Source organism: Coregonus lavaretus (assembly GCF_964263955.1).
Source record: "Coregonus lavaretus genome assembly, chromosome: 29".
NCBI lineage: Eukaryota > Metazoa > Chordata > Actinopteri > Salmoniformes > Salmonidae > Coregonus > Coregonus lavaretus.
Genome location: NC_140016.1, coordinates 11,050,165 through 11,075,615, shown reverse-complemented (window position 1 = coordinate 11,075,615; position 25,451 = coordinate 11,050,165). Strand labels below are relative to the sequence as shown.

The 25,451-nt window shown below is 42.3% G+C and overlaps 2 protein-coding genes across 3 annotated transcripts in view; one reads left to right on the top strand and one right to left on the bottom strand.

Moving 5' to 3' along the window:
- mtus1a (microtubule associated tumor suppressor 1a) overlaps positions 1-17,135 on the top strand; it is a 45,438-nt gene extending 28,303 nt beyond the window's left edge. For both annotated transcript variants that reach the window (XM_084147175.1, XM_084147176.1), the window contains 7 exons: positions 7,733-7,947; positions 9,217-9,322; positions 9,500-9,573; positions 9,668-9,763; positions 14,567-14,683; positions 14,800-14,897; positions 15,022-17,135. In XM_084147175.1, coding sequence (XP_084003301.1) covers positions 7,733-7,947; positions 9,217-9,322; positions 9,500-9,573; positions 9,668-9,763; positions 14,567-14,683; positions 14,800-14,897; positions 15,022-15,286 — 971 coding nt within the window. In that variant the 3' untranslated portion in view covers positions 15,287-17,135. The remainder of the gene's footprint in view (positions 1-7,732; positions 7,948-9,216; positions 9,323-9,499; positions 9,574-9,667; positions 9,764-14,566; positions 14,684-14,799; positions 14,898-15,021) is intronic.
- Positions 17,136-22,432: 5,297 nt separating this feature from the next.
- pdgfrl (platelet-derived growth factor receptor-like) lies at positions 22,433-25,451 on the bottom strand. Its single transcript, XM_084147187.1, has 3 exons — positions 25,172-25,451; positions 24,840-24,929; positions 22,433-24,675 (listed from the first exon to the last, which is right to left on the bottom strand). The coding sequence occupies exons 1-3, from the start codon at positions 25,185-25,187 to the stop codon at positions 24,536-24,538; spliced, it is 246 nt and encodes an 81-aa protein (XP_084003313.1). The 5' UTR covers positions 25,188-25,451; the 3' UTR covers positions 22,433-24,535.

Below are 25,451 nucleotides of genomic sequence, written 5' to 3'. Positions count from 1 at the left end.
GACTGGGGGCTAGTGTTCTGTTCCCGTGGGGCTGCAGTGGTCTGACTGGGGGCTAGTGTTACCTGGGCTAGTGTTCTGTTCCCATGGGGCTGCAGTGTTCTGACTGGGGGCTAGTGTGGCTCCACCCCTCCCTCCATGTTGGTGGTCAGACAACGTGCCTCAGCCTTGGGACCAGCACATGACTCCCCTTCCCATTAAGCCCAGTGTATCAGCTTCTAATAAATAAGACCCCCAGACAGTTCTACAGACTGAGATAAGACCCCCAGACAGTTCTATAGACGGAGATAAGACCCCCAGACAGTTCTATAGACTGAGATAAGACCCCCAGACAGTTCTACAGACTGAGATAAGACCCCCAGACAGTTCTACAGACTGAGATAAGACCCCCCCCAGACAGTTCTATAGACGGAGATAAGAACCCCAGACAGTTCTACAGACTGAGATAAGACCCCCCCCCAGACAGTTCTATAGACGGAGATAAGAACCCCAGACAGTTCTATAGACGGAGATAAGACCCCCCAAACAGTTCTATAGATGGAGATAAGACCCCCAGACAGTTCTACAGACTGAGATAAGACCCCCAGACAGTTCTACAGACTGAGATAAGACCCCCCCCAGACAGTTCTATAGACGGAGATAAGAACCCCAGACAGTTCTACAGACTGAGATAAGACCCCCAGACAGTTCTATAGACGGAGATAAGACCCCCAGACAGTTCTATAGACGGAGATAAGACCCCCAGACAGTTCTATAGACTGAGATAAGACCCCCAGACAGTTCTACAGACTGAGATAAGACCCCCAGACAGTTCTACAGACTGAGATAAGACCCCCCCCAGACAGTTCTATAGACGGAGATAAGAACCCCAGACAGTTCTACAGACTGAGATAAGACCCCCCCCCAGACAGTTCTATAGACGGAGATAAGAACCCCAGACAGTTCTATAGATGGAGATAAGACCCCCCAAACAGTTCTATAGATGGAGATAAGACCCCCAGACAGTTCTATAGACGGAGATAAGAACCCCAGACAGTTCTATAGATGGAGATAAGACCCCCCAAACAGTTCTATAGATGGAGATAAGACCCCCAGACAGTTCTACAGACTGAGATAAGACCCCCCAAACAGTTCTATAGATGGAGATAAGACCCCCAGACAGTTCTACAGACTGAGATAAGACCCCCCCCAGACAGTTCTATAGACGGAGATAAGAACCCCAGACAGTTCTACAGACTGAGATAAGACCCCCAGACAGTTCTATAGACGGAGATAAGACCCCCAGACAGTTCTATAGATGGAGATAAGACCCCCAGACAGTTCTACAGACTGAGATAAGACCCCCCCCAGACAGTTCTATAGACGGAGATAAGAACCCCAGACAGTTCTACAGACTGAGATAAGACCCCCCCCCAGACAGTTCTATAGACGGAGATAAGAACCCCAGACAGTTCTATAGATGGAGATAAGACCCCCCAAACAGTTCTATAGATGGAGATAAGACCCCCAGACAGTTCTATAGACGGAGATAAGAACCCCAGACAGTTCTATAGATGGAGATAAGACCCCCCAAACAGTTCTATAGATGGAGATAAGACCCCCAGACAGTTCTACAGACTGAGATAAGACCCCCCAAACAGTTCTATAGATGGAGATAAGACCCCCAGACAGTTCTACAGACTGAGATAAGACCCCCCCCAGACAGTTCTATAGACGGAGATAAGAACCCCAGACAGTTCTACAGACTGAGATAAGACCCCCCAGACAGTTCTATAGATGGAGATAAGAACCCCAGACAGTTCTACTGACTGGGATAAGAACCCCAGACAGTTCTATAGACGGAGATAAGAACCCCAGACAGTTCTACAGACTGATATAAGACCCCCAGACAGTTCTATAGATGGAGATAAGACCCCCAGACAGTTCTATAGATGGAGATAAGACCCCCAGACAGTTCTATAGATGGAGATAAGACCCCCAGACAGTTCTACAGACGGAGATAAGACCCCCAGACAGTTCTATAGACTGAGATAAGACCCCCAGACAGTTCTATAGACGGAGATAAGACCCCCAGACAGTTCTATAGATGGAGATAAGACCCCCAGACAGTTCTACAGACGGAGATAAGAACCCCAGACAGTTCTACAGACTGAGATAAGACCCCCAGACAGTTCTACAGACTGAAATAAGAACCCCAGACAGTTCTATAGATGGAGATAAGAACCCCAGACAGTTCTACAGACTGAAATAAGAACCCCAGACAGTTCTATAGACTGAGATAAGACCCCCAGACAGTTCTATAGACTGAGATAAGACCCCCAGACAGTTCTATAGACTGAAATAAGAACCCCAGACAGTTCTATAGACTGAGATAAGAACCCCAGACAGTTCTACAGACAGACCCACTAGTGCTGTTCAGAGAGTTCTACAGACAAGGCATTTCTCCTGAGCCCAACACTCAGTGTTTACATCCCAAATGGTACCCTATTTCCTATATAGTGCACTACTTTTGACTAGAGCCCTGTATAGGCCCTGGGAATAGGTTATAATTTACCCAATCCCTCAGACAGTATTCAACATGGCCAGTATGGGCTTGCTCCCCCAATGATGTCACCGCTCCACTCACAGCGGCTGACTAATCATAGTGTACTGCATTGTCTGTTTGGGCCACCTCCAGTTTCATGACATACTATCCCTTCATATTAACACTCTTCACCAATAAGTATTACAAGTGCGTTATAGTTTTTTCCCTGCCTCACCACCTACAGTGTCCGTAATTGGGGCGCATTCAAAACCACTCAAAGCCCTCACCCTGACAAGAATCCAAGACCGTTAACATTTAGATATGGCTTCAGCCCCAATCCCCAGATGGGCCTTTACAGTGTGTTTTTACATTTCATTTTTAGTGTGATGAATTTAGCCTGGCTCCTATGACCATATCCCCTGTTATACATCATGCATGTGGAGTGCAGGGCTCAATCTCTAGGGCTGTAGTGCATGCCACAACCTGATGAATATGCCCCATTTGTTTGGGCTCTGTCTCTGTAGGTCTGGGGTTCTATTTTCTCCTCCCGGTGTTAGTTGAATGTGGTGGAGGCAGCCTTATCCCTACTACTACACAGTCACAGTGAGCCAGAGAAAGAATTGGGTAGGAGTGTGCTGTGGCCTCGTATGCCCTGTCCAGGCTGAATGCAGTCTTTACTCCTTCACTAGTATTCTTCAGTGTTTTTGGCATTTCCTCCCGTGGAGAATGGAGCACGTGTTGAGCTGTGCAGCTTGAATTACACACAATTTTGCAACTACAGGCTTTTTTGTGTACCAGGGGTAGATTTCATTTATTTTAATTTAATCTATCTTTTTCCATTTTTTTCAGATTATTATATATATTTTTCAACTTTCCAATGTGTTTTTGTTTATTTTCTAAAGCATATAATGTCTGGATTTCACTGTTTTGCACTGTTTTTGCCTTGTCTCACACCCAGCCTTGTCTCGCACCCAGCCTTGTCTCGCACACCCAGACTTTTGATATTATTTTATATATTACACTTAGACAATTTTATAATTAGAAAATATTTAATGCACCTGTTTAGAAAGAGTCAAATAAATGGATACTATATAAATATTTGATGTGCATAAGCCATTTGTAACTTTTTTTAAACACAATACAGTCGCCTCACAGTATTGCGTCATTACCATCACTCTGAACAAAATGATCAATTATAGTGTTAAGTCAACATTTTACACGTCAAGTCACAAAATAACTGAAGTGACAGTGGAGAACAAGGATATGACATGGAGAGTGATATTTTATCTCCACCTCCAAGAAATGTCACTTTGATTATGTCAAGATAAGAGAATATTTTTTATTCTGCGTCATTTCTGCAACGGCTAAAACATTGTAACAATTTTTTACATTTTAGTCATTTAGCAGACGCTCTAATCCAGAGCTATTAACAGTAGTGAGTGCATACATTTTCATACTTTTTTTCCATACGGGTCCTCCATGGGAAAGCACCCAATATAACTACTGGAAAAATGATAAATGTTTAACAATTTCAACAAGAAATTGCATTGTTGAAGGTAGCCTCCATGCAGGTATACAAGCACAGCCAGAGCAGGCCAATATTTATGAATTAAGGAATAAAAATAATTACAGTATTTCTTAATGTGGTAGTACCAAATCCTATAGACAGATAAACCAAATAATCCAAAAACCCATTATGTTTGTTATTACGTTTTAAACTAACATGGAATGTTAATGACATCAGCAGAAGGTGTAATGATATCAGCAGAAGGTGTTTTAGTAAAATCTTGTATCTTTGTGATTATTTTATTTATTTTTTAAATGCCAAAAGTGCCCATAGCTGCAGAATCACCAGAGCCAGTTCCCTGGCTCACAGGGTGATATACCATCTCTGTAACAACCACAGCCTCCCTCGTCAGGGTCCCCTATCCTAGACCTATCTTTTCTGTACTCTAGACTTGAGCTTGTTCTTTACATTTTATTTATGTTTAGCTGTTTGTCTCATGTCAGGGGTAGAAACGTTCTGCTGGGCATTTTTGCCTGAGACGTAGTTCTAGATGGACTACATGGCTGACTGGTACACATGATAAAGAGCCTCAAATTCCCCATTCTCCTGACACTTTCTCTGAGCTGTTGCAGTGTCAACTGAGGGGCAATTAGTCCCCCAATCCTTTTGACGTGTGAATACCATCTAATCACTGATCTGTATTAAAGGTACACAGTACTGTTCTGTGGGGAACATTTCTTGTTTTATGAAGGTTGCCATAGAGATCCTATACAGTGAGGGAAAAAGTATTTGATCCCCTGCTGATTTTGTACGTTTGCCCACTGACAAAGAAATTATCAGTCTATAATTTTAATGGTAGGTTTATTTGAACAGTGAGTGACAGAATAACAACAAAAAAATCCAGAAAAACGCATGTCAAAAATGTTATAAATTGATTTGCATTTTAATGAGGGAAATAAGTATTTGACCCCCTCTCAATCAGAAAGATTTCTGGCTCCCAGGTGTCTTTTATACAGGTAACGAGCTGAGATTAGGAGCACACTCTTAAAGGGAGTGCTCCTAATCTCAGTTTGTTACCTGTATAAAAGACACCTGTCCACAAAAGCAATCAATCAATCAGATTCCAAACTCTCCACCATGGCCAAGACCAAAGAGCTCTCCAAGGATGTCAGGGGCAAGATTGTAGACCTACACAAGGCTGGAATGGGCTGCGAACAGTGGGTGCGATTATTCGCAAATGGAAGAAACACAAAATAACTGTCAATCTCTCTCGGCCTGGGGCTCCATGCAAGATCTCACCTTGTGGAGTTGCAATGATCATGAGAACGGTGAGGAATCAGCCCAGAACTACACGGGAGAATCTTGTCCATGATCTCAAGGCAGCTGGACCATAGTCACCAAGAAAACATTTGGGAACACACTACGCCGTGAAGGACTGAAATCCTGCAGCGCCCGCAAGGTCCCCCTGCTCAAGAAAGCACATATACAGGGCCGTCTGAAGTTTGCCAATGAACATCTGAATGATTCAGAGGAGAACTGGGTGAAGGTGTTGTGGTCAGATGAGACCAAAATCAAGCTCTTTGGCATTAACTCAACTCGCCGTGTTTGGAGGAGGAGGAATGCTGCCTATGACCCCAAGAACACCATCCCCACTGTCAAACATGGAGGTGGAAACATTATGCTTTGGGGGTGTTTTTCTGCTAAGGGGACAGGACAACTTCACCGCATCAAAGGGACGATGGACGGGGTCATGTACCGTCAAATCTTGGGTGAGACCCTCCTTCCCTCAGTCAGGGCATTGAAAATGGGTCGTGAATGGGTATTCCAGCATGACAATGACCCAAAACACACGGCCAAGGCAACAAAGGAGTGGCTCAAGAAGAAGCACATTAAGGTCCTGGAGTGGCCTAGCCAGTCTCCAGACCTTAATCCCATAGAAAATCTGTGGAGGGAGCTGAAGGTTCGAGTTGCCAAACGTCAGCCTCGAAACCTTAATGACTTGGAGAAGATCTGCAAAGAGGAGTGGGACAAAATCCCTCCTGAGATGTGTGCAAACCTGGTGGCCAACTACAAGAAACGTCTGACCTCTGTGATTGCCAACAAGGGTTTTGCCACCAAGTACTAAGTCATGTTTTGCAGAGGGGTCAAATACTTATTTCCCTCATTAAAATGTAAATCAATTTATAACATTTTTGACATGCGTTTTTCTGGATTTTTTTGTTGTTATTCTGTCTCTCACTGTTCAAATAAACCTACCATTAAAATTATAGACTGATCTTGTCTTTGTCAGTGGGCAAACGTACAAAATCAGCATGGGATCAAATACTTTTTTCCCTCACTGTATGTTCTTTGTAAATCTAGCAAGGTTGCCACCATTTTAAACATATTGCATAAGAACATTCATATTCTATGACGTGCCTGCAGAAGGGCACCAACCATAGAATTACAATGATTTATATTGCGCCAACAACTGGAAGTTGCCTTTAATACCCATCCATCCCTGCCCACTTGTAAATCGAGAGCTATTGAGCTATTCTGTTCATACTGGTAGGATTGTGTGTCAGGAATCAACCTCCATATGGATGTCACCTGCTACACACGGCGAGAGTAGATACTACCATGTTGTGCACAGCTGCCACTCTCTTATGTCATCGCCAGCCAACGGAAATCCTCACGGGCTGGCAAGGCCAACTGCTGGGCATCACACTGGCACTGGCATCAGGAATGTGGCACAGCACGCAAGGGCCCACCAGAGCCATGTGTCTGTTGCTTAGTTTATAGTAGTGTTTCCCAACTCCTGTCATCCAGTACCCCCAACAGCATGTCCATTGTGTTAGAGAGACCGTAGTAACGGCAGCATGTCCATTGTGTTAGAGAGACCGTAGTAACAGCAGCATGTCCATTGTGTTAGAGAGACCGTAGTAACAGCAGCATGTCCATTGTGTTAGAGAGACAGTAGTAACAGCAGCATGTCCATTGTGTTAGAGAGACAGTAGTAACAGCAGCATGTCCATTGTGTTAGAGAGACAGTAGTAGCCGCAGCATTTCCATGTTCAAACTGTAATGTTCTACTGTAGCAGACATATGATGCAAGTAGGACAGAAGTGAGTCAGTATAAAAAATATCCTAGGACATGACACTGATTTCAGACAATTGTGAAAGTGTGTTTTTGATAACTCGCGGGTATGTCTTTTTCCTGCCAGTAAGGCAATGTGCTCTGTAGTCTGCCAGAGACTGGCACTGGGTAATCTGTCTTTTCTTTTCTGCATTTGACTTTCCAATGCAATATGTCATAACATGAGCCTCAAAAGAGTTTTGCTGAACAGTTGTTCCGAAAGTCCTTTCACTCTTCTTATTTCCCTTTTATTAGAACTGACAGAATTTTTAGATGTCCCTTACCGTCATTGACATTTTGATATATTACATCTTTCTATAAGCCACCATGAAAAGTCACATTGAAAAATTCAATTAAACAAATCCAATAAGCACAACTAAGAGATTGCAGGCACACATGACTTTGGGAGTCTCAGTGCTGAACCCACTAGCCCTCTCAGCCCCTTTGTTAGACTGTTGGATTGCCATAGTTTATCTAATGCTGTTCTTCTTTGATAAGAGATGAGACAAACACATTTCCCATTAGAAAATAAAGTTCCACAAAACTAACTGATTTCCTGTCTGCTGTGGATCCTACTGGCACCCTGCAGTAAACTCGGCCCACTCGTGTGAGTTGTTGGAGCGGGAGAAGGATGAGGTGCGTGGGGTATTGGAGGGCGAGCTTCAGACGATGCAGGAGCAGCACCACACAGAGCTGGCCCAGCTGGAGGAGAGGCTCAGGGTGTTCTACCAGGCCGAGGGGGACCAGATCCATCTGACCTACCAGGAGGAGGCAGACCGGTGCAAGGCCTTAATGGAGCAGCAGGTACAATAAAGCTACTGGATGCATCCCTAATGGCACCCTATTCCATATATAGTGCACTGCTTTTGACCAGATCCATATGGGCCTTGGTCAAAAGTAGTGCACTATAAAGGGAATAGGGTGCCATTTGGGACATACACAGAGACTGAGTGCATGCCAATAGGCTAAAAGTGGCTCAGTTCCTCCTTTCTACTGGAGAAGTGAAAGCAGTATTGCTTTCACCCAGTCTGTTTATTTCAGATCAGTAAAAATGTAGAGAAGGGCTTGAGAGGATTGAAATGCACCCAGAGTGTCAAGTCATGTTACAACTACACATTACATGACTGTGTGTAGCCCCCGGTCTCTCAGGGCTCAGTCCTGTGTCTGTCTATGTGACAGTGAGATGATTGTTTAGAGATTCTTTCATTCCTGACATACACAAAGTCCGTCAGGGTCCTCTGCAGTCATTCTGTTGAGTCATTCACAGAGCATACTACTCAGCTAGATTCATTTCAAGGAAAATTGGTCACTGCTGAAAGTAGTCCACAAATCAGACCTGAGGACATTGCTTTTCAGTATACTGTCAGCGTGAAGCTGGTTTCGTCCTGAAGGTTACTCTACTGAGACGGGGTGCGACCCAAATTACACACTATTCCCTTTGTAGTGCACTACTTTTGACCAGAGCCCAAACTGACTTACTGAATAGAATTGAAATTCTATTCGCTTGGAATAAGTGTTTTTGGCTGTCTGTACCGTGTTGGTTTATTTGATCTTAATTAGTTGTAGGCCTAAAGGCTTTGCATAATCCATCCGTTATCATTGATGTGATGATTAATAATGCACCTGTTAAAGGGATACTTTGGGATTTTGGCAATGAAGCCCTTTATCTACTTCCCCAGAGTCAGGTGAACTCATGGATACCATTTTTAGGTCTCTGCATCCAGTATGAAGGAAGTTGGCGCGTTTCACAAGCTAGTGTTAACGAGCGTTAGCGCAATGACTGTAAGTCTATGGTATCTACTAGCATGCTAGCAGTTACCATAGACTTCCAGTCATTGCACTAACACTAGTTGGCAATTGCATTAACCCTAGTTGGCAATTGCATTAACGCTAGTTGGCAATTGCATTAATGCTAGTTAGCAACTTCCTTCAAACTGCACGCAGACATAAAAATGTTATCCACTAATTAATCTGACTCTGGGGAAATAGATAAAGTGGTAATAAGCTTTTTATACGTTGCTTTTTTTATTGATCATAAATGTTCCTAAAACCATGTTCCTTCTCTTTTTGAAGATGGGGGAGTTGAGAGCCAGCCATGAGGCTGTGATGTTAGAGCAAGAGGCCAGCCACTCTGAACAGATCCAGGCAGTTAAACAGCAGTGTGAGGACTCTCTAGAAGGTACATTCATCCTGTCATGTACACCGTTGTTTTTTTATAGACCAAATCTTAAGTTACTGCGAGGTAAAAATCAGCACAGCACGTGTGTTAAAGTCATTTAACTTTGATGAATCAGAAGTATTTCTGATTTTGACTGTCTTGCATTATAATTCTGTTAAACTGTGATCTCTCTTCAAGAGCTCCGTCAAGCTCATGAGCGGGAGCTGCAGACATTGGACAAAAGACTGAAGGAGGCTGAAGTCACTTTATCTGTAAGCTTCAGCTTCACATATCAAAATATATTCCAATTTATTTAGTCTCAGGAGAGGTTAGGTGATAATGTCCTCATGATGTGGTGTTCCTCAGGGCCAGATTCAGGAGCTCACCGAGGAGAACACGACCCTGAACCACAGGATAAAGACAGAGGAGGACCAGAGGAGGGAGCTGGCTGAGAGAAATCAGGTACTGCCAACACGCAACACCCCTCACATTCACTCTCATCTTACAGCCCACTCCAATAACGTTCAGAGGTAAGTGTCATTGACGCTAAGCAACAGAACTGCCCTATCTCCCTCCCTCAATAATATATGCGATTTAGCAGACACTTTTGTCCAAAGCAACATAGTCATGCGTGCACACATTTTACATATGGGTGGTCCCAGGAATAGAACCCACAATCCTGGCATTGCAAGCGCCATGCTGTACCAACTGAGGCATACAGGACCTCCAGTGTATAATGGTGTTTTCTTCTCTTTCTGTATTTCTGTCTATTTCTTATATAGTGCACTCCTTCCAACCAGCGCCTCTGGTCAACAGTAGTGCACTATAAAGTGAATAGGGTGCCATTTTTGACACCACCCAAGAGTGCATTGTTAAAGTTAGGCTGCTGTCGGTCATAATCAGTATTGATTGGGTGCCCATTTCCTCGCAGCATTCTAACAATGCACATGGATTGCGATAACGACCTCTGTACTACCCTTCCAGACACTCTGGTAGGCTAGAAATAGACTGACAATAACCACCAGGATCAACCCAGTGGTCCACTGCCTGCTTGGGGCTGTGGGAGTCATGGGGAATAGTTGAAACACCACACGGTGTATAGTTTTACAACCTATAATGACTTTAATGCTCTCCTGCATGTGGTTGAAAGCATTGGCCATGTTTGAGTAAGGCTGTTGTGGTGACCGTATTACCGTCACACTGGCAGTCATGAGTCATGAACGCAGTCAAATTCCACGTGACTGAGTCACCTCTCCTCTTATGCAGTCTGGACATGCGTTGGTAGTACCCAACTCGCTAACGACTGTCAGGTCGCTAATGGCCTGGTGCTCAGGGCTCTATTGTCCCTCTAACCACTCTCACATCAATGCAAATACAATCGAAAATCACATCAAACACTTATCAAAACAGTTTCATGCTTTTAAAACTCACCTCACTGTGATTGATCAATTTAAAGAAAGAAGTTCAACAACAGGTTAAACTGAGTGGAAAACATGGTTGTTGTGGATGTTGTTTCAAAGCCTAACACAACGAAATGGATAGCACTTTATAAGGTGATGATTAATTCAAAACATCCATATGCATATTAGAGCTTATGCATAGGCCTATATATGAGCCCACAAAAAAATAAAACAGAATTAAAATTATTGTGCCGTTATATACTGAACAAAAAAATTAACGCAACATGTAAAGTGTTGGTCCCATGTTTACATGTGGAATGTGAAACGCAGGCCCAGATCTTATTTTGGTCCAGTGTAACACACTGACTGCATTTCCCACCTCTCTCTCAACAGAAACGCACTAGGCTGTTGCTGTTTCTTAGAATGATCTATACTGAACTACATGGAAAGTGTTGGTCCCATGTTTCATTCGCTTAAATATAAAATCCCAGGAATGTACAATTCACACAAAAAGCATATTTCTCTATAATTTTGTTCACAAATGTGGTTACATCCCTGTTAGTGAACATTTCTCCTTTGCCAAGATAATCCATCCACCTGACAGGTGTGGCATATCAAGAAGCTGATTAAACAGCATGATCATTACACAGGTGCACCTTGTGCTGGGGACAATAAAAGGCCACTCTAAAATGTGCAGTTTTGTCACACAACACAATGCCACAGATGTCTCAAGTTTTGAGGGAGCGTGCAATTGGCATGCTGACTGCAGGAATGTCCACCAGAGCTGTTGCCAGAGAATGTAATGTTAATTTCTCTACCATAAGCCGCCTCCAACGTAATTTTAGAGAATTTGGCAGTACGTCCAACCGGCCTCACAACCGCAGACCACATTTAACCGCGCCAGCCCAGGACCTCCACAACCGGCTTCTTCACCTGTGGGATCGTTTGAGACCAGCCACCCGGACAGCTGATGAAACTGAGGAGTATTTCTGTCTGTAATAAAGCCCTTTTGTGGTAAAAAAATTCTGATTGGCTGGGCCACCCCCTGGGGAGCCAGGCCCACCCATGGCTGCGCCCCTGCCAAGTCATGTGAAATCCATAGATGAGGGCCTAATGAATTTTTTTCAATTGACTGACTTCCTAATATGAACTGTAACTCAGTCAAATCGTTGAAATTGTTGCATGTTGCGTTTTATTTTTGTTCAGTATACCATACATAGCCTACTGCATATTACCCCCCCCCCCAAAAAAAGAATAATAATAAATAGTAATGGCCTTTGAGTGTGGACTGTATTATTATGCATACTGAATGGACTGGTTACCTTATGCTACTCTCCAACCTTTCTATCCATGAGTGTGGGAGAAAACGTATAGCCCTAGGCGATACTGTTGGTTCATTGATTGTGCAGAATGGCTTACAGAGTTAGCCTACAATTACAGTGAATTTGTATTTCATTTTTAATAGCCTATAATAGAGTTTTCTTATTTTTTATATAATGAATAGGCTGACACATCACATTTTAGCTACAGAAATCTCACCACTGTGCATTTACATCTCTTCCCCTCTCTCCTTCATTCCTTACTCCAGCGCGCAGAGAGAGGGGCTGTCAAAAGTTTTAATAAAAATATTTAATATGTTTAGTTGTGAAAACATGTTACTATCGACGATCCCGAACAGATTTAACTTGGTTTCTCAAAATGAAGCACTGGGTAACTGCATGAACGGGGTTGGAGAGGCCATGGCATATACAGTGGCTTACAGTGAAAGTATTCATCCCCCTTGGCATTTTTCCTATTTTGTTGCCTTACAACCTGGAATTAAAATAGATTTTTTGGGGGGTTTGTATCATTTGATTTACACAACATGCCTACCATTTTGAAGATGCAAAATATTTTTTCTTGTGAAACAAACGAGAAATAAGACAAAAAAACAGAACTTGAGCATGCATAACTATTCACCCCCCCAAAGCCAATACTTTGTAGAGCCACCTTTTGCAGCAATTACAGCTGCAAGTCTCTTGAGGTATGTCTCTATAAGCTTGGCACATCTAGCCACTGGGATTTTTGCCCATTCTTCAAGGCAAAACTGCTCCTTCAAGTTGGATGGTTTCCGCTGGTGTACAGCACTCTTTAAGTCATACCACAGATTCTGAATTGGATTGAGGTCTGGGCTTTGACTAGGCCATTCCAAGACATTTAAATGTTTCCCCTTAAACCACTCGAGTGTTGCTTTAGCAGTATGCTTAGGGTCATTGTCCTGCTGGAAGGTGAACCTCCGTCCCAGTCTCAAATCTCTGGAAGACTGAAACAGGTTTCCCTCAAGAATTTCCCTGTATTTACCGCCATCCATCATTCCTTCAATTCTGACCAGTTTCCCAGTCCCTGCCGATGGAAAAACATCCCCACAGCATGATGCTGCCACCACCATGCTTCACTGTGGGGATGGTGTTCTCGGGTGATGAGAGGTGTTGGGTTTGCGCCAGACATAGCGTTTTCCTTGATGGCCAAAAAGCTCAATTTTATTCTCATCTGACCAGAGTACCTTCTTCCATATGTTTGGGGAGTCTTCCACATGGCTTTTGGCGAACACCAAACGTGTTTGCTTATTTATTTCTTTAAGCAATGGCTTTTTTTGGCCACTCTTCCGTAAAGCCCAGCTCTGTGGAGTGTACGGCTTAAAGTGGTCCTATGGACAGATACTCCAATCTCCGCTGTGGAGCTTTGCAGCTCCTTCAGGGTTATCTTTGGTCTCTTTGTTGCTCTCTCTGATTAACGCCCTCATTGCCTGGTCTGTGAGTTTTGGTGGGCGGCCCTTTCTTGGCAGGTTGATTGTGGTGCCATATTCTTTCAATGTTTTAATAATGGATTTAATGGTGCTCCGTGGGATGTTCAAAGTTTCGGATATTTTTTTATAACCCAACCCTGATCTGTACTTCTCCACAACTTTGTTCCTGACCTGTTTGGAGAGCTCCTTAGTCTTCATGGTGCCGCTTGCTTGGTGGTGCCCCTTGCTTAGTGGTGTTGCATACTCTGGGGCCTTTCAGAACAGGTGTATATATACTGAGATCATGTGACACTTAGCTTGCACACAGGTGGAATTTATTTAACAAGTTATGTAACTTCTGAAGGTAATTGGTTGCACCAGATCTTATTTAGGGGCTTCATAGCAAATGGGTGTCTGATGGGTGAAAATAGGTTCACTTGATGAGAGAACAGCTGTGCAGCATGAGGCAAGGAACAGAGCGCAAGCTTTTTTTGAAACTTTCTGAAATCCTGCTCCAGAATGGGAAAAATATCCTTTACATTTTTTTCAGCTAAGTTGAATTATATTGTTCTTACTATAAAATAATATAACATAAAAATAATGGCATGACTTATAAGCAAATCTTGTCAGCTAAATGAACAAGCCTACAGCCTATGGCATGGTGTATAGCCAGATAACTTACAGTAGGCCTACTCATGTTCTGTTCTTCTGAAATGCATTTTCTTAATTTTAATCATGTTTCTTTTAGACCTGCCTAAAATACATAATGGATTTATTGTAATGGTGTATATTAAATTGGGCTTACACAGTGGGGTGTTTTTGTCACCTAGGTATGGTGCCCTCTGTTGATTAGGTTATGGATTTAGGGTTGTATAACTGTTATGGGCAGAGGCTAACCTCATCTGGAATTATCACACTCATTCAGACTAGTCTTATTCAGACCACCCTCTTGTTGTGCCGTTCCAGAAGGACTCCCTGTATTTGGAGCAGGAGCTGGAGAGCTTCAATGTGGTGCTGGATATCATGAACAAACAGCTGCATGAACAGAACCACAAACTGATGCAGAACAGTGTTACTCACCCTCTTGTTGTGCCGTTCCAGAAGGACTCCCACACCCTGTATCTGGAGCAGGAGCTGGAGAGCCTCAATGTGGTGCTGGATATCAAGAACAAACAGCTGCACCAACAGGACCACAAACTGATGCAGATGGACAAACTGGTAAGCACCATAGATACCCCACCCACTCACTGTTAATGACCTATAGTTCAGGCATCAATTTTAAGACCATTTTTCTATCTAGTCTTGAATGTTTAATGTTTTGGATGTTTTTGTAGATGGAGAAAAGCGTTAAGCTGGACGAATGCCTTAAAAAGGTCCAGCAGGAGAATGAGGATCTGAAAGCCCGCATGGACAGACATGCTGCTCTGTCCAGGTAAAACAACTGCTCATTCTCTTTCTCCTCTATTCTTAAGTCAACCTGGGACTGGGTGTCTATGGCCTTCTATATATCTGGGTCTTTTCTCCTCTCTAACTCTTGTCTTGACATCGCTTTCCAGACAACTGTCCACAGAGCAGGCGGTGCTGCAGGAGTATCTCCACAAGGAATCCAAGGTGAACAAGCGTCTGTCTATGGAGAATGAGGAGCTCATCTGGAAGCTGCACAACGGGGACCCGAGCAGCCCCCACAAGATGTCCCCCACCTCCCCCTCCCACCATTCCCTCGGCCTCCAATCACCTCGCAGCACTGCTGTCTTCACCAGCCCCATCCAATCACCTCGCAGCTCTGCAGTCTTCTCCAGCCCTCCCGTCTCACCCAGATAACAGCAGCCTACCGCTTCCAGGAAGCAGACACTCTTTCTCTCCTCTGATTGGACTGGGTCCAGGAAGCAGCCTCTCTCGCTCTTTTCTGATTGGACCGAGTCATCCCTCCGTACTTAAGAGCTATATTAGCTGACCGGGATTGCCGCATGTCATCCAGAGATGGCTACAATATTCCTGAATGACTCTACTTTCTGTTGACACTTACTGCAGATCAATGACTGTATGAGAAAGGACTGTTGCACAGAAGCACTTACTGAGTGAGACCGCCTCTTGTTCTCTCTGCCTTGTCTGAAATCATAGGACATCTTTCATAGGGTTAGGGTTATTATAGGACATCTATCATAGGGTTAGGGTTATTTTAGGACATCTGTCATAGGGTTAGGGTTATTATAGGACATCTATCATAGGGTTAGGGTTATTATAGGACATCTGTCATAGGGTTAGGGTTATTATAGGACATCTGTCATAGGGTTAGGGTTATTTTAGGACATCTGTCATAGGGTTAGGGTTATTATAGGACATCTATCATAGGGTTAGGGTTATTTTAGGACATCTGTCATAGGGTTAGGGTTATTATAGGACATCTATCATAGGGTTAGGGTTATTATAGGACATCTATCATAGGGCATCTCAGGACTATATAATGAGACACTATATTTGTTAATCTTTCTCAGTGGTCGGCAAAAGCTTGTTGCTGGTTTTCCCTCTGAAGACACACACACACGCCAGTGTTATGGGAAGGAGTGCCGTGGCGTTGGTGACCAAATGCAGACCTGTGTGTTGACTGACAGAATATGCACTGCTCCTGTCTGTCATTATATTGCTATGAGAATCAGCATGGCTAGGAGTCCAAAAGTAACATTGAATCTCCTCCCATGATTTGGGAATCAAACATGAATCCTGTAATCTGTATATTAATGGAGGAAAATTAAATAAATATAAACCCTTCTACACACATACTACTCAATACCATTGTATTCACTGCTCATAGATCATTCATTTCGCTTTTATTGATGCATGCACCACATGCTACATGCAATTATCTTCATAAATTGGATATTAGTAATCATTTCCTGTGTTTTTAAAAGGTTAATGGCGTTTCCATGGTAATTAATGGGCGGTCTGCGCTTCAGAACTGTACTTTCTTTCTGTTATTACCCATCTACAGGTTATATAGTCCTCTAACTGTTCAGTTCTACAGGTTATATAGTCCTCTAACTGTTCAGTTCTACAGGTTATATAGTCCTCTTAACTGTTCAGTTCTACAGGTTATATAGTCCTCTAACTGTTCAGTTCTACAGGTTATATAGTCCTCTAACTGTTCAGTTCTACAGGTTATATAGTCCTCTAACTGTTCAGTTCTACAGGTTATATAGTCCTCTAACTGTTCAGTTCTACAGGTTATATAGTCCTCTAACTGTTCAGTTCTACAGGTTAGATAGTCCTCTAACTGTTCAGTTCTACAGGTTATATAGTCCTCTAACTGTTCAGTTCTACAGGTTATATAGTCCTCTAACTGTTCAGTTCGATGGCCTGAGGACTCAAAGCTGTGTTTTTAATGTTGGTTGGTTTGTTTGTTTGACCATGGGACCAATTGAAATGAATGTTTGTGCATGTTTGCTGACCTGTTGTCTAGCACCCCTCCCTCACCCAATCCTCCTAATACAGCTTTAAAATGGGGGGTCTTTACAAAGATGTCACTAAGGTTAAAATGCGAAGAGAATCTAAGCGTGATGGATGTGTTTTGGATATGTCACAAATTAGAACCTGTTTGGATGTGGAGATTATTGGTGTGTTGAAAAAACGATTTAATATATGCAATTAATAAAGTCCCATTATGAAATCTAAAGCAGAGATATATATTTTATGGTGATGTATTCTAGGTTTCTTAGTTGGTTTCCATGTTCATATGAACTGAATACATAGTAGATAAAACTAGATTTTGCGTACAATTACCTCAACACTGCTTAACTCTGTATACTGAAAAAATAGATAAACGCAACATGCAACAATTTCAATGGTTTTACTGCGTTACAGTTCATATAAGGAAATCAGTCAACTTAAATTAATGAATTAGGCCCTAATCTATGGATTTTACCTGACTGGGCAGGGGCACAGCCATGGGTGGGCCTGGGAAAGCATAGGCCCACCCACTGGGGAGCCAGGCCCAGCCAATCAGAATTAGTTTTTCTCCACAGACAAATACTCCTCAGTTTCATCAGCTGTCTGGGTGGCTGGTCTCAGACAATCCCGAAGGTGAAGAAGCCGGATGTGGAGGTCCTGGGCTGACGTGGTTACACGTGGTCTGCGGTTGTGAGGCCAGTTGGACATGCTGCCAAATTCTTTAAAACGCCATTGGTAAAGAAATGAACATTACATTCCCTGCCAATAGCTCTGGTGGACATTCCTGTACTCAGCATGCCAATTGCACACTCTGTCAAAACTTGAGACATCTGTGGCATTCTGTTGTGTGACAAAACTGCACATTTTAGTGGCCTTTTACAGTCCCCAGCACAAGGTGCACCTGTGTAATGATCATGCTGTTTAATCAGCTTCTTGATAAAACCACACCTGTCAGGTGGATGGATTATCTTGGCAAATGAGAAATGTTCACTAACAGGGATGTAACCACATTTGTGCACAAAATTCTAGAGAAATAAGCTTTTTGTGCGCATGGAAGATTTCTGGGATCTTTCATTTCAGCTTATGAAACATGGGACCAACACTTTCCATGTAGTTCAGTATAGATCATTCTAAGAAACAGCAACAGCCTAGAAGAAGGTCTGATCTCATTATTACTGAAACAGGATACAAGTGGAAAATATAAAGATCCAGTCCATTTACAAAATTGGAGGCCCCTTACACTTCAGTGTTGTGATGCAAAAATCCTAGCAAAATGTATAGCGCATAGAATTAAAAAGGTATTGTCGGATATTATTCATTCTAATCAGACAGGTTTTTTACATGGAAGATGCATTGGAGATAATATAAGGCAAGTATTGGAAACAATAGAACACTATGGAAAATATGGGAAACCAGGCCTGCTATTCATAGCAGACTTCGAAAAGGCATTTGATAAAGTTTGACTGGGGTTTATATATAAATGCCTGGAGCATTTCAATTTTGGAGAATCTCTTATAAAATGGGTCAAAATCATGTATAGTAACCCTAGGTGTAAAATAGTAAATAATGGCTATTTCTCAGAAAGTTTTAAACTGTCAAGAGGAGTGAAACAAGGTTGTCCACTATCAGCATATCTATTTATTGTGGCCATCGAGATGTTAGCTATTAAAATCAGATCCAATAATAATATCAGAGGATTAGAAATACAGGGCTTAAAAACAAAGGTGTCATTGTACGCTGATGATTAATGTTTTCTTTTAAATCCACAACTAGAATCCCTCCACAGCCTCATAGAGGATCTAGATAAATTGTCTAACCTCTCTGGATTACAACCAAATTATGACAAATGTACTATATTACGTATTGGATCACTAAAAAATATTTTTTTTACATTACCATGTAGTTTACCAATAAAATGGTCTGATGGTGATGTGGATATACTCGGAATACATATCCCAAAGGAAATAAATGATCTCACTTCAAAAAATTTAAATAGAAAGTTAGCAAAAATAGATAAGATCTTACTACCATGGAAAGGAAAATACCTGTCAATTTGTGGAAAAATCACCCTGATTAACTCTAGTATTATCCCAGTTTACCTATTTGCTTATGGTCTTGCCTACGCCTAGCGAACAGTTTTTTAAATTATATGAGAAGAAAATATTCAATTTTATTTGGAACGGCAAGCCAGACAAAATTAAAAGGGCATATTTATATAATGAATATGAATTCTGAGGACAGAAATTATTAAATATTAAAGCATTAGACCTATCACTAAAAGCTTCAGTCATACAAAAGTTATACTTAAATCCGAACTGGTTCTCAAGCAAATTAGTAAGATTGTCTCACCCAATGTTCAAGAAAGGCCTTTTTCCCTTTATTCAGATTACAACCTCTCACTTTCAGTTATTTGAAAAGGAAATGATCTCCCAAATATCACTATTTCTAAAACAAGCCATAGAAAGTTGGTTGCAATTAAAAAAATGTAATCCTCCAGAAACGACAGAACAAATAATACAACAAATATTGTGGTTAAATTAAAAATACTAATTGACAAAAAACCTTTATTTCTTGACAGAATGTTTAAAAAAGGTATAATCTTCGTAAATGATATCATCGGTAGGACTGGTGGAGTTATGTCGCACATGCAGCTAACAAAAACATATGGAAATGTCTGCTCTACCCAAAATTACAACCAAATAATTGCAGCCTTACCGCAAAAGTGGAAGAGGAAAGTGGAAGGGGGAGAAAGTAAGGAACTTGTCTGTCGGCCTTGCATTAAAGAACATAATTGGTTAAGGAAAACTGTGATAAATAAAAACGTATATCAGTTTCACTTAAGGACCAAAGGATTGACAGCCGTCCCATATAGATTGCAAAATAGTTGGGAAGAGATCTTTGACGTACCGATCCCATGGCATAGTGTTTATGAACTGACACGCAAAACGACACCGGATTCAAAAATTATCTTTCAATTTAAATTATTATATAAAATTCTTGCTACCAATAGAATGTTATTTATATGGGGGATACAATCTTCCCAGCTCTGCAGATTTTGCTGTGAAGAGACAGAATCATTAGATCATTTGTTTTGGTTCTGTCCATTTGTAGCTTGTTTTTGGACACAGGTCCAGGGATGGCTAAAGGATTGCAATATTTACCTCGAGCTAACCTTGCAGATAGCATTACTGGGTGATCTGAAAAGTCATAGTCAATCAATCAATAATATAATAATACTTTTAGCAAAAATGTTTCTTTTTCATTCACAATCTGTAGAAGCAATGAGAATAGAAAGGTTCAGAACTTTTGTAAAACATCACAGTACGGTTGAAATATATATGGCAAATAGAAATCCTATATGGATGGTGTTGAATAGAGTTGAAGGATGGGACTAATAACAAATAACAACAAATAATAACAAAGATAGCTAATAATGTAAGCATACTGTGTCCATAATAAGTATATAGGTTGTATGTTGGGAGCTTTTGGGAAAGAGCACAGTAAGAAAGATATGGCATATAGAAGCAAACCGGATGGACATCATGAAAATGATCGGAGAGGTTGAGAGTAGAAGAAGTTCAGGAGAAAAAAAAAATAATATATATATATATATACAGTGGGGGAAAAAAGTATTTAGTCAGCCACCAATTGTGCAAGTTCTCCCACTTAAAAAGATGAGAGAGGCCTGTAATTTTCATCATAGGTACACGTCAACTATGACAGACAAAATGAGAAAAAAATTCCAGAAGATCACATTGTAGGATTGTTAATGAATGTATTTGCAAATTATGGTGGAAAATAAGTATTTGGTCAATAACAAAAGTTTCTCAATACTTTGTTATATACCCTTTGTTGGCAATGACACAGGTCAAACGTTTTCTGTAAGTCTTCACAAGGTTTTCACACACTGTTGCTAGTATTTTGGCCCATTCCTCCATGCAGATCTCCTCTAGAGCAGTGATGTTTTGGGGCTGTCGCTGGGCAACACGGACTTTCAACTCCCTCCAAAGATTTTCTATGGGGTTGAGATCTGGAGATTGGCTAGGCCACTCCAGGACCTTGAAATGCTTCTTACGAAGCCACTCCTTCGTTGCCCTGGCAGTGTGTTTGGGATCATTGTCATGCTGAAAGACCCAGCCACGTTTCATCTTCAATGCCCTTGCTGATGGAAGGAGGTTTTCACTCAAAATCTCACGATACATGGCCCCATTCATTCTTTCCTTTACACGGATCAGTCGTCCTGGTCCCTTTGCAGAAAAATAGCCCCAAAGCATGATGTTTCCACCCCCATGCTTCACAGTAGGTATGGTGTTCTTTGGATGCAACTCAGCATTCTTTGTCCTCCAAACACGACGAGTTGAGTTTTTACCAAAAAGTTCTATTTTGGTTTCATCTGACCATATGACATTCTCCCAATCCTCTTCTGGATCATCCAAATGCACTCTAGCAAACTTCAGACGGGCCTGGACATGTACTGGCTTAAGCAGGGGGACACGTCTGGCACTGCAGGATTTGAGTCCCTGGCGGCGTAGTGTGTTACTGATGGTAGGCTTTATTACTTTGGTCCCCGCTCTATGTAGGTCATTCACTAGGTCCCCCTGTGTGGTTCTGGGATTTTTGCTCACCGTTCTTGTGATCATTTTGACCCCACAGGGTGAGATCTTGCGTGGAGCCCCAGATCGAGGGAGATTATCAGTGGTCTTGTATGTCTTCCATTTCCTAATAGTTGCTCCCACAGTTGATTTCTTCAAACCAAGCTGCTTACCTATTGCAGATTCAGTCTTCCCAGCCTGGTGCAGGTCTACAATTTTGTTTCTGGTGTCCTTTGACAGCTCTTTGGTCTTGGCCATAGTGGAGTTTGGAGTGTGACTGTTTGAGGTTGTGGACGGGTGTCTTTTATACTGATAACAAGGTCAAACAGGTGCCATTAATACAGGTAACGAGTGGAGGACAGAGGAGCCTCTTAAAGAAGATGTTACAGGTCTGTGAGAGCCAGAAATCTTGCTTGTTTGTAGGTGACCAAATACTTATTTTCCACCATAATTTGCAAATAAATTCAGTAAAAATCCTACAATGTGATTTTCTGGATTTTTTTTCCTCAATTTGTCTGTCATAGTTGACGTGTACCTATGATGAAAATTACAGGCCTCTCTCATCTTTTTAAGTGGGAGAACTTGCACAATTGGTGGCTGACTAAATACTTTTTTCCCCCACTGTATATATAATAGAATTATTGTAAAATTAACTCTGTCCATAAGGTGTAGATAGTAAGTATAGACCGGATGTAGGCCTGGGCATTGTTGTTCACTAATTTACTCCAAGTAGGGAAAGGATGGTGGGGTTGAAAAGTAATAAAGGAGAGTATATATATATAAAAAAAACATGGGGGATTGGAAGTGATGCAGACAATTACATTGATAGAAGATACAATCTATCTGCAATATTAAGCTCATCCATTCCCCCGAAGAAAAAATAAAGAGGAAAATATATATATATATATATAAACTGCCTAGTGCGTTTCTGTTGAGAGAGAGGTGGGAAATGCAGTCAGTGTGTTACACTGGACCAAAATAAGATCTGGGCCTGCGTTTCACATTCCACATACGGAGCCCATTAGGAGTGAGGCAGGGCACACTGTTTCTATTTGATTCCCCTTCACACCAGACAGAGGGAGCAGAAGCTTCTCTCACATGATGGTCTTCCTTTTAGACAAATCCCCCAACAAAGCATCCAATATTGTTTCATTGTAAAATGTCTTTCCCCGCAGAAGGGAAAGGTGTGTGGGGATACAGATCCATCTGTCCTACCAATAAGAGTTTCACCATAAATACATTGTAGAGGAGGTAAAGGTATGGACATATCTTTAATAATGTCCTCCGACACATTGAGTAAATGTGCATCTACATAAGCTGGATACATTCAGATTTCTAAATTGATATTTACATTCAGATTTTGACTGGATAACAGAGCTAGTCAAACTGACACTGTGGTTTTCTAATAGCTCAACTAGTATAATCCCTGTGCTAGCCTTATTGGTCAATCAACCTCAGCAAAGTGGCAAACATAGATGAAATCTACTCAAGCTGCAAGAGGCCTAATGTGAAGTAGCCCCTGAAGTGGAATGATGCCTATACAGGTTCTAAGTGTTCTCTCTTGCTGTCTAGCTTGTTAGAGTGGACGCTGGTGGCCACTGCGATCTCCCCGTGCTTCTTCTTGGCTCTGCAGATGTATCTTCCAAAGTCGATGGTCTCCAGGTCATCGACGGCCATGACGCTCTGGAAGATGCGGGTGGTGTGTCTCACAAGCTGAAGAGACGAAACACCAAGGTCAAGCATCACTGAGAAATGGTGACATCCAGTTTACCTGGCCAGGATAAGTCCAGGTGAAGCTGACGTCCATCTCTGGCTCTCCCAGGACAGTACAGGTGATGTTGATGTTGTCTCCTCCCCTTGAAGAGGAAAGGGACGCTTCAATGGTAACGTATGATGGGCCACTAGGCACTGCCAACAGAGTTAAGGAAGGACAAACCACATTTATTATAGGATATCTATTGGACAAACAATGTTATTGACCAAGTGCTGTCCAGATGGCTACGTGGTTACAGCTGGCACTGACTGTTTTAGGATAGAACACATTTCTAGTGGACAGTAAGGATTGGAAACATACTTCCTTGGTCGACTTCCACCTAAACCTTAATACTGGTCTCTCCGCCTTCCTGTCAAAACTGAAGTGAGAGATTGATATCACCAGGGCCCAGTTTTTCAAAAGGTATCTGATCGGATTTCGGCAATCGGATAGGATTAAATGCATAGAAATAGAATGAATAGCATTGACTTGAATGGAATTCTATTTCTATGGATTTAATCCTATCCGATTGCCGAAATCCAATCAGATAACCTTTTAAAAACTGGGCCCTGAACCACAGTGTTTCCATTTCATAAATTCACCACTGATCCATCCCACTTAAAGCAGCCAAAATGGGTCCATGTTTCCACTGCCGTAGGCACAGGTCCACTTAAACAAAGAGCCCTAAAGTGGAACAGCCTTTTGATAACACAGTGAAATACACTCTATTCCTGGAAGCTGATGACTCACAGCAGACCAAGTCTGTGTCTCAAATGGCACCCTATTCCCTTTAGTGCACTACTTTTGACCAGGGCCCATAGGGCTGCACACACAGTAGCCAGCAGATCTGATTCATAACTGTGTAAAATGGTCTCAGGTAGACCTCTAATAAACTAATGTGGTAATTGTGAATTGCCTTTGCCTGTCAGTTATTGTTTTAAGTAATTAAAATGACATACAGCACATTCCCATCTCTGGGGCTATAATGTAGATGTATATATTTTTTTATTGACTAATGTTAGTGTGATCACTAGTACTGTGATTTGACAACAAATGCTCCATATTGTGATCTATTGAAAACCAATGTTTTTGTTATGTGTGATGGTGCACGGTTGCGAGGTTCCTACTCTCCACGTAAAACAGCTGGTACTTTGTGGAGATCTGTGGGATGGCCTTGGTCACGGCCTTACAGTAAAACACTCCCTGGTGCTCTGGACTTGGCTTCTGGAGGATGAAGTCCTTGGTTGGGTCGTAGGAGACCAGCGTCTCATCCACTTCCATCTACTCTGGGGGGACCTCTCTGTGCAGGGACACCTTGTCCAGCGGACTGGTCACACGACATGGGATAACAGCAGTCCTGTCCGGATGCAGGTAGACAATCTCAAAGTGGATGGCGGAGGGGACGAAGACATCATCCTTGTCTGATTGGAGGGGAAGGGGTATGAGGGTAGAGATGATTTGAAGTCAAGAATTTGAATATACAATAAAAGGGGATTAGTCTGAATGGAGGCGATTTAAATAATATGTTCTGTGTTAGGTTGATGAAGTATAAATAGGTTTACAGTAGTAGAGGCACCCTGCTCACCTGTGAAGTAGTTGGAAGTCCTGGAGGTGCGGTCGGGGTCTTTGAGACACTCCGATCCGTCACAAAGTGTGACCCAGCAGCTGTACATCCCTGTGGTGGGATTGAAACAGACGGGAAACATTAACATTATTGATCATAGTTAGATTCCTATCAGCTGGAGGCATAGTGATTTGAGACAGAACAAGTAATCTGTTAATCAATGGATTCATCCCAAATGGCACCCTATTCCTTATATAGTGCACTACTTTTGACCAAAGCCTTATGGGCCCTGGTCAAAATTAGTGCACTAAATATGGAATCGGGTGCCATTTGGAACGTAGCCTTCAGGTCACCTGAGTCGGGAGTCATTGAAGGTGTCCAGGTAGGTAGGGTAGGACCAGCCGATGTTACTGTCTTTATAACGCAGCTCTATGTTGTTCCTAGGGCTGAGGCTCACGCTCTCTCCCAGCCTCAGGAAACGATCCTTATCCAGAACCTGGGTCAGGATGGACTGGCCTCTTCCTCCTGCCGCCTTCTCCTTCAGTTCGGGGTAGCGAAACTTGGCCTGCTTGCCTCCAGGCCTGATGAGGTTCTCTCCCGCCTCCTTCCTACGACTGACCTGCTGGCAGGCAC

Coding starts and splice junctions, on each gene's coding strand:
- pdgfrl (XM_084147187.1), bottom strand. Junction 24,676..24,839: donor GACTTCCAACTACTTCACAG/GTGAGCAGGGTG, acceptor CCCTCCAATCAG/ACAAGGATGATGTCTTCGTC.